General features: G+C 40.6%; 1 protein-coding gene across 1 annotated transcript in view; it reads left to right on the top strand.

The window, feature by feature from the left end:
- The window catches only part of Ca5b (carbonic anhydrase 5B), a 60,525-nt gene extending 46,278 nt beyond the window's left edge, over nt 1-14,247 (top strand). Inside the window, exons 7-8 of the mRNA XM_055615742.1 lie at nt 423-578; nt 14,020-14,247. Coding sequence (XP_055471717.1) covers nt 423-578; nt 14,020-14,199 — 336 coding nt within the window. The 3' untranslated portion in view covers nt 14,200-14,247. The remainder of the gene's footprint in view (nt 1-422; nt 579-14,019) is intronic.
- The last annotated feature ends 2,578 nt before the right edge of the window (nt 14,248-16,825 follow it).

Raw genomic sequence — 16,825 nt, 5'->3', positions numbered from 1 at the left:
CCCTTTCTTTTTCATTGCAATGCTGGGGATGGAACTCAAGGCTTTGAGAATGCTAGGCAAGCTGTCTACCAGTGAGCTACACCCTCCGCTCTGTACCAGTTTTAAAAGAACAAATCTGTGTTAGTTTCTCTTGAAGTGAAGCCTCTCTGTTTATGAACAGCCACTACCTAATACTCCCTCCCCAAGAAAATTGAAGAAGAAAAAAATATTTTCGCTGTTTTCTCAGAGAAAACTTTTAGAAATACACAGCATGATTTTGTGTTAAGTAGTGATGATTGTTTCAGAAGCTGCCTGGGGTCCCTTAACTTCCTTTGGACCACTGTTGGTCCCTGGACACTCCAGTAGAGCCACTGCCTCACCCTCTGATACATGAGTGACTTTTACCAATAATTAATAACTCAGTAACTCCTTCTCTTGGACAGGACACCCTGGTGGAATTTGGCTCATTTGACCCCTCCTGTCTGATGCCTACTTGCCCAGATTACTGGACCTACTCTGGGTCTCTCACTACTCCGCCCCTCTCAGAGTCTGTTACCTGGATCATTAAGAAGGAGCCAGTAGAGGTTGACCGTGATCAGGTATTCCTTGTCCATTTTCCATCTGTGGAAGTGCTAGTCTGCCTGGTCAAGCTGGGATCAAATCTTGACTTCATTCTTGTTTGTTTATTTGTTTGCTTTTTTGGGGGGGGTTGAGGGGAGAAGTAGGGTCTCATGTAACCTAGGCTGGCCTAGAACTTCAAATGAACTATTTTTGTGCTTCTTTTATTGTTTTGTGGTGGTAGAGATTGAACTCAGGGCCTTGCACACACTATGCAAGCATTTGGGATTATATTCCCAGACTTAATCAGGAAAAAGACTTAAGGCACAGAAGGCATACAATATTTGCTTTGATATTTGCTTATGAATTGTGTGCTTTCTTTCCAACTGTGAATCTCTACTTAAAATCAAGACCCAGGTAAAGGGAAGAGTGAAATCTGGAGATGTCCCAAGCATTTTATAATACTTAAAGGAAATTTGTAATAGTAGCCCAGAAGAAAGAGATTCTAACAATGACTGTAAAGAAATATTAATATTTCTTCATAATAAATAATAAACCTATGGTCTATTCTTTAGCAAATCAGTTGAGATATTAATTACTATACATATATACCAAGTCTTGTTTAGTTTACAACTAAAGTGCAATAATATTTGCTCATGGGCTGGGGATCTAGCTTAGTCCCAGGTTCAATTCCCAGTCTCCCCCACTCTAAACACACACACCTCAAACCAATAATTTCTAATATTTTCTCATAGTTGCTGTGAGGGATATATATTGATTTCAAAGTACTGTCACAAGAAATAAACAAAACCTTCCAAGCTCTTTTTATGAAGCCAAGATAACTGACAGAACCAATGATGCCCCTACCAAAGTGAACTGTAGACTGATACACAAGGGAAAAAAAAGTAAAATAAAATATTAGAAACACAATCTAGCAGTATAGCAGAAGCAGAAGGAAATTACTATTCTTTTGTTGTTGTTGTTTGTTTTGGTTTTCTAAGACAGGGTTTCTTTGTATGTAGCCCTGGCTGTCCCGGAACTCCCCATGTAGACCAGGCTGGCCTCAAACTCAGAGATCCTCCTGCCTGTGCCCCCTGATTGCTGGGATGAAAGTCCTGTTCGTCCACCACCCAGATCTATTCTCTCCTTAATAATTTAACAAAATACAGGTGAATAGAGACTTTCTTAACATGGCCAATTGATCTTTCTTCAAAAGTAAATATAGAAGCTAGCAAGGTGGCTTAGCAGTTAAGAGTACTTGCTGCTCTTCCAGAGGACAAATGTTCAAATCCAAGCATTTGTGTCAGACAGTCCACAACCGTGTATAACTTCAGCTCCAGGGGATCCAACATCCTCTTCTTGCCTCCATAGGTACCATACAAAAGTGGTACCTATATATTTTTAAATTAAATACTGTCATCCATTGGTAGCTGTGGAAGACTAGTTCCAGAACCCTCAATATACAAAACATCCAGATGCTCGAGTCCATTATATACAATTGCCTAAGATTTTAACATCTGCATATAGCCTATGCACATCTTCTAATATACTGTAAATCACATCTATCTTACTTTTTATACATCTTCCAATATACTTTAAATCACATCAATATTACTCTTACAACCATATTGCCATATGGTGTAAATGCTATGTAAATAATTTTCCTACTGTATTGGTTAGTGACTAAATACGAGAAGAATCTGTACCTTCTCAATGGAAGCAGTTTCCTGAATGGCCTAGAATTTGCTATGTAGACCAAGATGGCCTTGAAATTACAATTCTGTCTCCCAATTCAGCCTCCTAATTACCATCAGTTTTTTTTTCTGTTATCTATGTGGAAACCAAGGATACAGAGTACCAATAATTGAATTTAATATGGAAGCTTTTTGTTTTGTTTTGTCTCATGTAGCCTACACTGTCCTCTAACTCACAGTATAGCTAAAGATGAATTCTTGATCTTTTCACCTTTTCCTCTCAAATTATGGGATTATAGGCATACTTCACCATGCCCACTGGAAGTAACTGTTACCATGTTAAATATTACATGTTAATATTAAAACTCAGACTCAGGACACTGAAAAAAACTTAATATTACTGGGTAGAAAGACATCATATTAAGGATGTCAGTTTTCCTTCACTTGTATTTTTCATTAATTGTTTATTCTCCATAAGTTAATGTAGCTCCAATAAATATGCCAATAAGATTTAAAGTAAATACATTACTTTTTAAAAAGTTTTATTTTTAAATTTTGTTGATTTTTATTTTATGTATATGAATGTTTGCCTATATGTATGTGTATATACCACACCTGTGCTTAGTCCCCAAGGAAACCAGAAGAGGGCGTTGGATCCCCTGTAACTGGAGTTATGGATAAGGTTGTGGGCCTCAGTGTGGGTGCTGGGAACTTACCTCAGGCCCTCTGCAAGAGCAGCAAGTGATCTTAACCAATGAACCGTCTCTTCAACATTTTATTCTGTTTTTAACTAAAAATATGTGTGCACTCACATGTGTGTGAGTGCTCTCAGAAGCCAGAAAAAAAGCTCAGATCCAATTGAGCTTGACTTAGAAGCTGTTAATGAGTTGCTCAGAATGGGTACTGGGAACCAAACTTGGATCTTTTATAAGACTATCAAGTACCTTTAACCACTAAACCATCTCTCCAGACATAAATCTGAGTCAAAATAAGATGCATAAATAAGCAGGGAGATTTCTAAAAGAACAAAGAAGGAGTGATTAGATTCACAGAAGCTATAAAGCTTCAAGAACTGAATGCCATGGTACTGGTACAGGAATAACAAGAACAATAAAGAGATGTATTTAGAAACAGAAACAGAGCTAATGAGAGAGAGAGAGAGAGAGGCAGAGGAGGGAAAGAGGAAGAGAGAAATATGAAGAGGGCAAGAGCAGGAGAAGGGGCAGAGAGGAGAGGGAGATAGAGAGAGAGGGAGAGATGAGAGAGGGAAAAAGGGGGAGGAGAGGAGAGGGAGGGAGGGAAGAAGGAAGGGAAAAAGGAAGGGAAAATGAGAATGAATTAGACTGGGATCTCTTGAGAAGACTTCTTGTGCTCATGTGATTATGGAGGTTGAGAAGTCTTCTGGCTTGCTGTCTACAACCTGAAGGTCACCCGAGGGGTAAGCTCAAAGGCCTGATAGCTGGAAAGCCAATGGTGTGTGTTCTAGCTGTGACTTTAAACTAGAACTCCCAGTGAGAACTAGGAGCTCCCAGTGTAGAGGCAGATTGATGGCTCAGTTCAAACGTAGTCAAGGCAGACATGGTGAACCTTGTAAAGCACAGAAGGGAGACAAAACAATAGGCAAATAACCCACAACCCAAGAACATCTTACTCCTTTCTTATGACAGAATTAAGGCAGAGAAATGTTCATTACAATGCCAATTGAAATGATGTGTTTGGGATTTAACTACTAAATTTCACTAATCTCTATTTCTCAGAAAGTCAGATAAACAGTTCAGTTTCTCCTTGGTAAAATGGAAATCTAGTGTGACTCCATCTTAATTTTTTTTGAGACAGGGTTTCATCATGTATGTAGCCCTGGCTGACATGTAACTCCCTATGTAGACTAGGCTGGTCTCAACTCTCAAAGATCTGCTTGCCTCTGTCTCCCAAGTGCTGGGATTGAGGAACCACCCTTATACCCAACTCCTCCATCTTGGTTTTTATGTTGGTCTATTGGGACCTACTGCAGGAACTTAATCCAAAACAATAGGTTCTCAAGCCCACCAAGGTGGTGCATGCCTGTAATCCCAGCACTTTGGGAGGCAGAGGCAGGCAGATTAGCCTGGTCTAGAAAGTGAGCCCAGGACAGTCAGTGCTACACAGAGAAAAAGTGCTACACAGAGAAACCCTGTCTTGAAAACAAACAAACAGAACAGTAAGTTCTTTAATTCCATGCAAACTGGGTATGGTAGTACAGCCTATAATACCAGCACTTTGGAGGTAGCCACTGGAAGATCAGGTATCCAAAGCCACCATTAGTTAAAAAGCATTTCAAGGCCAGCCCAGGCTATGTAAGATTCTTTCTCAAAACAAAACACAAAACAGTCAGCAGAGAGCAAAGTGAACCCTTCACTTTTTTGTCCTATTCAGGCTCTCCTCAGTGGCTTAGACTTCAAGAAAGAAAACCATCTGCTTTACTCAGTCTCCCAATTCAAATCCTAATCTTTTCAGGGAAACATCCTCACGGACACACTTAGAAATAATAATTAACCAGATATCAGCACACCCCCAGTCTAACTGATAGACAAGATTAGACTGTGCAAGAAGAAAGTAGTAGCTTCAAAAATGTGTTAAAAAGTAAATAAGAATTTACTTTATTACTTGAAGTCCTAGCCAGAGCAATAAGACAACTAAAGGAGATCAAGGGGATACAAATTGGAAAGAGGTCAAAGTGTCACTATTCGCAGATGATATGATAGTATATATGAGCGACCCCAAAAATTCAATCAGAGAACTCCTCCAGCTGATAAACACCTTCAGCAAAGTGGCAGGATACAAAATCAACTCAAAAAAATCAGAAGCCCTCCTGTATACCAAAGACAAAAGGGCCGAGAAAGAAATTAGGGAAACAACACCCTTCACAATAGCCACTAACCACATAAAGTACCTTGGGGTGACTCTAACCAAGCAAGTGAAAGACATGTTTGAGAAAAACTTCAAGTCTCTGAAGAAAGAAACTGAAGAAGATCTCAGAAGATGGAAAGATCTCCCGTGCTCATGGATTGGTAGGATTAACATTGTGAAAATGGCCATCCTGCCAAAAGCAATCTACAGATTCAATGCAATTCCCATGAAAATACCAACTCAATTCTTTACAGACCTTGAAAAAAAGATTCTCAGCTTCATATGGAGAAACAAAACACCCAGAATCTCCAAAACAATCCTGTACAACAACAGATCATCTGGAGGTATCTCTATCCCCGATCTCAAGTTGTACTACAGAGCAATAGTAATAAAAACTGTATGGTATTGGCATAAAAACAGAAAAGAGGATCAATGGAACCGCATAGAAGACCCAGAAATAAACCCACACACCTATGAATACTCGATTTTTGACAAAGAAGCCAAAACCATTCAATGGAAAAAAGACAGCATCTTCAACAAATGGTGCTGGTCCAACTGGATGTCCACATGCAGAAAAATGAAAATAGATCTATATTTATCACCCTGCACAAAACTAAAGTCCAAGTGGATCAAAGACCTCAACATAAAACCAGATACTCTAAATCTGTTAGAAGAAAAAGTGGGGAACAGCCTAGAACTCATTGGCACAGGAGACAACTTCCTGAACAGAACACCAACAGCACAGGCTCTAAGAGCAACAATCAATAAATGGGACCTCATGAAACTGAAAAGCTTCTGTAAAGCAAAGGACACTGTCATCAAAACAAAACGCCTGCCTACAGATTGGGAAAGAATCTTCACTAACCCTTTATCTGACAGAGGACTAATATCGAGTATATACAAAGAACTAAAGAAGCTGAAAAGCAGCAAACCAAGTAATCCAATTAAAAAATGGGGAACAGAGCTAAACAGAGAATTCTCGACAGAGGAATATCGAATGGCAGAGAAACACTTAAAGAAATGCTCAACCTCATTAGCCATCGGGGAAATGCAAATCAAAATGACCCTGAGATATCACCTAACACCCATCAGAATTGCCAAGATGAAAAACTCAAGGGACAACACATGCTGGAGAGGTTGTCGAGAAAGGGGAACCCTCCTCCACTGCTGGTGGGAATGTAAACTGGTGCAACCACTCTGGAAATCTATCTGGCGCTTTCTAAGACAATTAGGAATAGTGCTTCCTCAAGACCCAGCTATACTACTGCTAGGTATATACCCAAAGTTTGCTCAAGTACACAAAAGGGATATTTGCTCAACCATGTTTATAGCAGCTTTATTTGTAATAGCCAGAACCTGGAAACAACCCAGATGTCCATCAACGGAGGAATGGGTACAGAAATTGTGGTATTTTTACACAATGGAATACTACTCAGCAATCAAAAAGGAGGAAATCATGAAATTTGCAGGCAAATGGTGGGATCTAGAAAAGATCATCCTGAGTGAAATATCCCAGAAGGAGAAAGACAAACACGGTATATACTCACTTATATAGACCTATAAGATATGACAAACATAATGAAATCTATACACCTAAAAGAGATAATCAAGAGAGCGGACATGGGGTAAGATTATCAATCCTCGTTTAGAAAGACAGATGGGATGCGCATTGAACATATGACAGGAGTCTACCGAGCGCATTTGAAAGACTCTAACTAGCAGTGTTTTCAAAGCAAAGACTCATGACCAAAACTTTGGCAGAGTACAGGGAATCATATGAAAGAAGGGGAGTTAGTCTGATGAGGAAAGGATAGGAGCTCCACAAGGACCAAATATATCTGGGCACAGGGTCTTTTCTGAGACTGACATGCAACCAAGGACCATGTATGAATGTAACCCAGAACCTCTGCTCAGATGTAGCCTGTGGTAGCTCAGTAATCAATTGGTTCCCCATAGTGAGGGTAACAAGGACTATTTCTAACAGGAACTCAATGACTGGCTCTTTGGCCTCCCCACCCCCCAAGGGAGGAGCAGTCCTGTTAGGCCACAGAGGAGAGCTTTGCAGCCAGTCCTGAAGATACCTGATAAAACAGGATCAGATGAATGGGGAGGAGGTCCCCCCTATCAGTGGACTTGGCAAGGGGCACGGTAGAGATGAGGGAGGGAGGGAGGGACTGGGAGGGAATGAGGGATTGGGACACGGCTGGGATACAGAGTTAATAAAATGTAACTGATAAGAAAAAAATAAAATTAAAAAAAATAATAATAAAAAAAGAACTTACTTTATGATGAGGGTGTCTTCTCAATTCAGTGAGGAAAATGGATAGGACATTCTATAAAATGTGATAAGGGTGATGGTTGGTGGTAAAATGGGAGTTGGGTTTAGCAGTCAAACTTTATAGGAGAACATATTCTCAATATATAAAATGTGCAAAAACAGTGTAATTGGTTGGAGCTAGCAATACAGCCCAGTGGTAAACTGCTTATCCAGCATACACAGGGCCCCACATTTAACACTCGGCACTGCAAAACAGAAGCCATTCTTTGTCTGGCTTCTGAGAGCACCCACACACTGCAAAACAGGAAGGCATCATAAAAGTTCAGCATAGGGAAACCCTTTCATAGTGCAACATGAATGGCGCTCTTTTAAGTATAAAAGAAAACCAGAGGTCTGAAGAAACTCAAGTGGTTTATTAGCCTACATCTAAACACTTTCTTTATGAGGAAACTGACACACAGGAATTGCAGAGAAATAAGAAAGCGCAGAGCTGGGCTGACTGCTCATAAACTTGGCCTCTGTTACCTACATATTCAGTTGATTATACTACTATACTTCATATGTTTTTTTTTTTTTTCTGAGACAGGGTTTCTCTGTATAAAGTGCTAGGATTAAAGGCATGCACCACCAGACCTAGTATATCATTCATAATTAAAAATTGATATAACCAATGGAGGGAAATACAAAGTGAATAAATTATAAAATTATAATTAAAAAAGAAAAGATGTAACCCTGAAAGATAAACCAGAGGGTCAGTTGCTTATGTAAGGAATTTTCCATAAAATTTTAACATAGTATCCTAGTTTCCTTTTTTTTTTTTTTCTTTTTTTTTTTTTGGTGGTAAACACCATGACTGAGAACAACTTGGAGAGGGAAGAGTTTACTATGTTTTTATAGCTTACAGTTCCTCATTAACAGAAGTCAGGGAGGGACTGGAGAGATGGCTCAGTGGTTAAGAGTACTGCCTGTTCACCCAGAGGCAACTACATTTTGGCTTACAACCAGCTATTCTGGGATCTTATGCCCTTTTCTGGCATGCAGATGTGAATGAAGATAGAGCACTCATATACATAAAACAAATTTGAGCGAGGGAGAAAGAGAAAGAAAGAGAGAGTGCACGCATGCAGAGGCCATGGAGGGGTGCTGTTTGCTGGCTTACTCTCTGTGGCTTGCTCAGCCTGCTTTCTTATACCAGCCAGGACCGCTTGACTAGAGGTGGCACCGCCCACAGTGATCTGGGCCCACCCAAATAAATTATTAGTTAAGAAAATATCCCAAACAAAGTTGCCTATATGCTAATCTGACTCTAGGTTTAGTCAAGATGACAACAAATAACCAGTACACATATACATAAGTCAGTAATTTAAAAAATGTTACCTGAGGATTTCTACACAGTCAGCGTTTAACTGGGGGAGGGAAATGCATTTTTCCTAAGTAGTACAGCCACTAGTAAGGTGCCTATCCTCCTGTAAGTGACCCTAATAAAACTCACTGGGTCATATAATGTTTTAAAAGACATGAAAGTAGCTAGGAAGAGGGAGAGTGTTAGATTTTGAAACACGCAGAATAATGAAACAGAAGGCTGGAAAGGGACCAGAGCCTGACCTCCACAGAGGACATTGTTTATTTCAAACAGCAAAAGGCAGGGACTCTCCCATAGGATAGAGGTTCTGTGGAGGGAAAAAGCTAGCTATAACCCTTCATGGAGGTGGGTAGTGGGCTTGGGAGTGAGGAAGCTGATGTGGCTTCACGGGGCTAGACGTGCTCTACAAATCTCCTTCCTGAATTTCTTTGCTGGGGCATATTATCCTAGGAGATAGGCTATCAGAGAAAATAGTTCTTCCCTGATCAGTCAGGTTGCCCCTGACTGATAAGGATGAGCAAGCTCATCTGCAATTTCATGGGAGCCCTGTTTTTACATTCAGGCCCTCTGACATTCCAGACTCTGAAGCAGAGAAAGAAGTGTGATAGGACTATCTTTTTCTTAATTTTATTTTTTATATTAATCACAGGTTATTTACTTTGTATCCCAACTGTAGCCCCCTCCCTCATTCCCTCCCAATCCCACCCTCCCTCCCTCATCTCCTCCCATGCCCCTCTCCAAATCCACTGATAGGGGAGGTCCTCCTTCCCTACCATCTGACCTTTATCAGGTCTCATCAGGACTGGCTGCATTGTCTTCCTCTGTGGTCTGGCAAGGCTGCTCGCCCCTCAGGGGAAGGTGGTCAAAGAGACAGCCACTTAGTTCATGTCAGAGAAAGCCCCTGTTCCAATTACTAGGGAACCCACTTGGATCCTGTGCTGCCATGGGTACATCTGAGCAGGGGTTCTAGGTTATCTCCATGCATGGTCCTTGGTTGGAGTATCAGTCTCAGAAAAGATCCCTGTGCCCAGATATTTTGGTACTGTTGCTCTCCTTGTGGAGCTCCTCTCCTCTCCTTTATGACACCTGATAAATTCATGTAGAAACAATATTCCTCCACCAGTATAGCACAGATTCCTACCATCTCTGCCATAATGCCATCTAATTGATAGGTATTCTTTCACCAGCAAAATGAGCTAAGTCAAGCCAAATTAGAGTATATAAAGGCTGGCTTATTGGGAGAAGCTCTCAGGTAGGTTCATGGATCTCACAGGAGGAAGTCAGAGAAGTCACCATGCAAAGGGAGACAAAAAGGGGGGGGCAGAGAGAGATAGCCCACTTACAGAGAGAGAGAAAAAAATGCAGAGAGAAAGAGACCAAAATGTCTGGACTATATAGGGAAGAGCTTCTGGGAAAGGGGATGCCCAGCTCCTGGGCAGGGTATACCAGCCATGCCCTGTAATAGGTAGGGACTGAGGGATGCTAGGAGAACCTGGAGACCAAGTCCACTTTTAGTATATTAAATAGGCATCTCAGCCATTTCTCCTGGGTCTGAATCCCAACATTAATCTCCATCTATTTTGTAATATAATGGCTGCCAGGGAGTCCAACTGAGTCTGGACGAGTATTTTGTTGTTGTTTGTTTGTTTGTTTGTTTTTTTCAATGTTTATCCATTTATGTATTCATCTATATGTTTATCTGTACACCAGAAGAGGGCATCAGACCACCATGGGACTATGGTTATAAATGGTTGTGAGTTGGCATGTGTGTTCTTGGAATTGAACTTAGGACTGCTGGAAGAGCATCCAGTGCATATATATATATATATATATATATATATATATATATATATATATATATATATATGTATGTATGTATGTATGTATATATATTTGCTCTGTGTTTATTGAACAGGACAGAAAACATGACACGGGAAAGAAATGAGACAGAAATATAACAGAGTCTTACAACGGAAGCTGCTTTACTGACCCCAACTAACCCAGAATAACACCCCAAACTAAACACAGATTATCAACCTACAAACACATATTTACAGCATGTATGGGATATTTGTTTTGTTTAAAGGTTGCCTTCAACCTGCCTGTTGTTTGCTTTTAGCAAATGATTGTCACACACATTCACACACACAACAGCAACAACAAAAACCTGGGTTAAGGCCATGGAGGCACACATAATTTAAAGTTAGGCATTAACTTAGGTTTGTAAAAGATGATTGCATAGGCAACCCAAGGCATGTAAGGTTGGTTACAGTATTCTGTCAGAGGCAGGTTAAACTTGAACAGGCCAGGCAGTGTGGTCAGGACAAACAAAATGCAGTAGAACACCAGGTTGAGTGCAGAGTGTTAAATGACTTCAAGATGTCTGTTGTATTAAAGCCACAATGACAATGAACAAATGCAGCCAGGGACAGGTCACAGGCAAGGTTTGACCTTCACAGTGGTCCACAGGGAGTTGTGAGTTACAGAGGGAAACCCAGGCTGACAGGACTGTGGAGGTCTTTGGCCTCTGGAATAAGCAAGGTGTTCTGTGTAAGTGCAGAGGCGGTCGCATGCGTGCGGGGAGTAGTGAACCTCTCCACAGTGAAGCTTCTCAGAGCCTTTGTGCATGCATTCTGAGTCTCCACCAGGCGGGCTGCATTTTGCTGGGCGTACACATCATATTTAGGCACAAAACTGCTTTCAGAGAGCATCTCAGGGGACCAATGTTCTGTGTAGCACTGTTTGTGCAACACTGGCCTCGAGCAGTGGAGATGCTTCAGTTGACTGGGTAAGAACATGCTGCTCAGAAGAACAGCTTTTCCCTGGCAGGTCTTGTTTCATAATCATCTTTTCCTTCTCCACTGCTGTGCCATTCCCAAGGATAAGAAAGCTCTCTCATGAGAAGATTAATTAGTTGTGGAAATAACTTGTTCTGTCGTGAGTCACCTCCCTACCTATGCTGAACTAACAGACAGCAGAGAACTAAGTGTGAGGCCGTGGTTCAGTGTTTCCTGGGTCACTCACGCTTAACCCCAATACATATGATTGTTGCTCAGTATTGTATAAAGATAATTGACACGTTGATGTATTTGTTTATCAGAGTGTCACATAAGATCCATTTCCCCTGTGACACTGGTCGTGACTCAGAACAATGTTCCAGGGTCTTTAAATCAGATGGGTGAAGATGGACTCCAAACCAAGTGGGTTTGCTCAAAGCCTCCTATGTTAACCAAAAAGCATGTCATCTCCTCAGGTACCCACTGGCTGCTCCCATAGGCTTGTGTCCCCAAGGCCACACCAAGGGTGTTGAGGATCTTCCCCTTCAGTGGTTCAGATGTACCTCAGATTCTGCACAGAGTTTAGTTTGGAGCATTTTCAGCCTCATTGATGGGAGTGGCCATGTTTCTGGGTCTGACTATTTTAAAACCTGTTTATGTTTTTTTTTTTAGTTGCTTTCCTGAAAATGAATAGGAACACTACAAAGCAAGCCTGTTTGCTCAGGCACCCACATTCCCCATCTGTTTGCTCAATGCTGCCAAGGCGAGACTAATAATGAAAGATGAAATTGCCACTGTCTGGAACTCGGGTGGGGAGTGAAGCTGTGTGCACCTGTGGCATGAGTCCTGGCAATGACTGAAACACCCCCTCTTGCCCAGCAGGACCCCAGCCTTCCTGGAGATACAGCCCTGGAAAGCAAAAGCCTGTGCTCACTGAGAACAGTGTTATATTTCAAAGCCCTCATCAGGCTCTTGAGAGGAAACATCTTGCCTTTCTTGGGTCCCCACAGTGCAAAGAGTTGGTAGAGAATGGGAAATCCTTCAGGAGGAACCCTGTGAAAATGCGTGTGCATTTGAGAAAGTGCCCACAGTAAAAAGCTGAAGATAGTCCTGTGTGGTGACCAGGAAGAAGGTCTTTTCAGGATGATGGCATCAGTGGAAATGGGAGACTTCTCTGTTTTCAGAGACCACTGAAAGTTGGTACCTTGGCTCCTCTCTGCTCAATGAGGGCCTAATGGGTGAGGAATGAGGGACAGCTATCATTCTCTGTCTCTGGGATGTTTGATCCACCATGTTCATAGCAGCTTTATTTGTAATAACCAGAAGATGGAAGCAACCCAGATGTCCCTCAATTGAGGAATGGATACAGAAATTGTGGTACATTTACACAATGGAATACTACTCAACAATTAAAAACAAGGAAATCATAAAATTTGCAGGCAAATGGTGGGAACTAGAGAAGATCACCTTGAGTGAGGTATCCCAGAAGCAGAAAGACACACAAGGTATATATTCACTCATAATAGGATTTTAGACATATAATATAGGATAATCATACAAAATCTGTACCTAAAGAAGCTAATTAAGAAGGAGGATCCTGAGTAAGATGCACAATCTTCATTCAGAAAGGCAAATGGGATGGACATCAGAAGAGGGAGAAAAAAGGGAACAGAACAGGAGCCTACCACAGAGGGCCTCTGAAAGAGTTGAGATTTGTAATGCTGTCCTATACCAGTGTTAGGTCAGCTTTGATTTGTTGGTTGTGTTGGACTTGTTGGAGTGCAATGGCCTTTGCTTTCAGGTCCATAGCCCCTTCCAGTGCTGTTCTTTTTGGTTTGGATAGGAGGGTAGACTGTTGATTTATTTTTAAAAAGGATCAGTAGGAGTGGAAGTGGCAGATAACAGAGTAAGAGGGTAGCAGTGAACAGTACTTGGTATTATTAATTATTTGGATAAATCCATCTGATATTTTACCTATATATTTTGCATAATTTTATGACAAAATGAAATCATTTTGTACATACCATTTTTCTAGTCTTTTCTCTCCACTGACATACCTCAGAATGAAAGAGACGATGTAACTCACCTATGGCAAACAGCTAATATGTGGGGACCAGGACCTTTGTCCCTAAACTTCAGATCCTAAAAGCTTGGCTGCTTTCATCACTTCCTGCTGCTATCACACAACCATGCCAACAACATGGTATTTAACTCCTTATTAAGGGGTAAAGACATCTCTCTCAGAAATAACTTCTATTTCTGAATTCAATTTGAGACAAAGTGATGTAAAATTATCTAAGTGTGGGGGTGCATGTCTGTAATCACAGCATTTAGAAGACAGGAAGAAGGTGGATCTCTGGGAGTTTGAAGCTAACCTGGTCTACGTAATGAGTTAGACATTTGTCTCAAAACAAAGAAAATGAAAATTTATCCATACACTAAAGCTGGTTTTTGATTGATATTCTTAATGTCTTCTGTTTTTAGCTTGAGCAGTTTCGGACCCTGCTTTTCACTTCTGAGGGAGAGAAAGAGAAAAGAATGGTGGACAACTTCCGGCCACTTCAGCCACTGATGAATCGCACTGTCCGCTCATCCTTCCGCCATGATTATGTGCTCAATATGCAAGTGAAGCCCAAGCCAACAGCCAGCCAAGTCACCCCCTAAGATGTTCATATTTAGGCAGCATCTTACTTTAATGCATATTAGCTTAAAATTTTAACTATATTATTTTAGAATACTGTACTTAATAATGCTTATATATAGATATACATTTAACTACATTATTTTGGAACACTGCACTTAATAATACATATATATATATATATATATATATATACATTTCTAGTTTTTTTCCCTTTATTTTCTGTAACAACATTTCAAAATTCTTGTTCTTGTAAAGCAAAGACAGGGAGACAAAACAATAAAAACAAAAAACAATACCCAAATAACATCAAGTTACCTGAGGTTACCCTTTCTTGGACAGGATTAAGGCAGGGGACTCTTTATTAGCTGTTAAATCTCTCTAATCTCTGTTTCTTAGAAAGTCAGATAAACAGTTTAGTTTCCCTTTGGTGACATGGAAGTTTAATGTTAGTGCCCAATCTTGATTTTTTTCTGTTTGGGCATAATAGAGGAGCTTAACCTACAACAAGAGGTTCTTGTGAATTTTACTTAACAATGCCCCCTTTTGTTCAAATTGTTAAATTGTCTCATCTTACAGTATTGGTCCCACTCTTAGCTACTTACCATCATTTGGACCTGCCCATCTCAAAATGGCAGTCAAAAGTTAGGTGTGCATTTATTGGTTTCAGAGTATTTCATCTGTCTTTTTTTATTATTATTATAAAATCTCACTGTGTATCCCTGGCTATCTTGGAACTCACTGTGTAAAACATTCTAGCCTTGAATTCACAAAAATCTGTCTGCCTTTGCCTGCCAAGTGCTAGGATTAAAGGCTTGTGCCACCATGCCCTGCTTTCTTTGATTTGTCTTGTCAAAAGCATTTGCTCTTTGGCTGATATGTGCCATTGGAACACAAGCAGGACATGACGTGCAAGTTGCTCTTATAGCAACCTGTTGATAACTGTGGTTTGTTTTTATATCTGAGATTGTGTGTATGTGTGAGAGAGAGAGAGACAGGGACAGAGAGAGACACACAGATAAGAGACAGGGAGAAACAGAAATGGACAGAGACAGGAAGTGTGTATTTTGAGACAGTGTCTCACTCTATAGTCCAGGCTGGCTTGGAACTCACAGGAATCCTTTTGTCTCAGTCTCTCAAGAACTAGGATTATAGGTACAAATCCCCACACTCAACTATTATATTTGACAAATTTGGTTATCGTTTTTATTTTTTTGAACAACCTATCATGTGGCTCAGGTTGGACTCTGTAACAGAAGCTGGTCTTAAACTACTGATACTCCTGCCTTCACCTCCCAACTGCTGGGATTGCAAGTATGTGCCACTGCATTGAGCTTTAGTTATCTTTTAGTGTTCATACTTCTGAAGAATTACAAGCAGAGATTATCGTCAAAATGTTAACAACTACCAAAGGCAAAGACACTGACCACCAAAGCCCAGGCTTCTCAGAAAACATCTATATAGTCTGGTAACTCCTAGATAAACATTGGCCATAGTTTTAGGAATATTTTGTTTGAAAACTTGGATGTAAATTTTTGTATTCAGATTTCTCAATGAGTATGTTTGTACTTTAGCAATAGTATAAACATACATAGTAATAGCAATCTTTAGTTGCTATTCCTAGCATATGATATGTCTACTTATTATCAATTTACTATATAGAAAATACATTTTGTAAACATGGGCTGACTCAGTGGGTAAATACACTTGCCATATAAACCTGACGATTTGAGTTTGATCCCCAGAGCCCACATAATGGTGGGAGAAGAAAACTAACCTCACAATGTTGTTGTCTGACCAAGCATGCTCCATGGCATACACACAAACCCATGTGCATTATAGATGCAAACAACAATAAATAAAACTTTAAAAGAATATAAAAGAAGTTATATTTTGTAATCACAAGAAAACAAAGTCTTTTTGCGTTTTTGAAAGTCAGATGTTTTATTTACCATAAGGCTTGAGATTATGTAGAAAACATGTCTTAGTTAAGGGTACTACTACTGTGATGAAACACCACAAACAAACTTGCTGGGAGGAAGGGATTTATTTAGCTTACACTTCCATAGTTCTGTTCATCATAGAAGGAGTCAGGAAAGGAATTCTAAACACGGGTGGAATCTGGAAGTATGCTGCTTCCTTACAGAATGCAGAACCACCAGCCCAGGAATGGAACCACCCACAAGGGACTGACCATCCCCACCTGTCACTAATTAAGAAAATGCCATGGGCTACATCTGTGCAGGGGTTCTAGGTTATCTCCATGAATAGTCCTTGGTTGGAGTATCAGTCTCTGGGAAGACCCCTGTTTTCAAATTTCTGGTTCTGTTGCTCTCCTTGTGGAGTTCCTGTCCTCTCCAGATCTTACTATTTCCCACTTCTTACATAAGATTCCATGCACACTGCCCAACAGTTGGCCATGAGTCTCAATGTCTGCTTTGATAGTCTGCAGGGCAAAGCCTTTTAGAGGCCCTCTGTGGCAGCATGGAGATAACCTAGAACCCCTGCACAGATGTAGTCCATGGCAGTTCAGTGTCCAAGTGGGTTCCATAGTAATGGGAATAGGGACTGTCTCTGACATGAACTGATTGACCTGCTCTTTGATCACCTCCCCCTGAAGGGGGAGCAGCCTTACCAGGCCACAGTAGA

This window comes from Psammomys obesus, unplaced genomic scaffold (assembly GCF_907164565.1).
Source record: "Psammomys obesus unplaced genomic scaffold, mPsaObe1.curated_primary_1811, whole genome shotgun sequence".
NCBI lineage: Eukaryota > Metazoa > Chordata > Mammalia > Rodentia > Muridae > Psammomys > Psammomys obesus.
The sequence above is the reverse complement of the archived record's forward strand: the minus strand, read 5'-3'. Positions and strand labels throughout refer to the sequence as shown.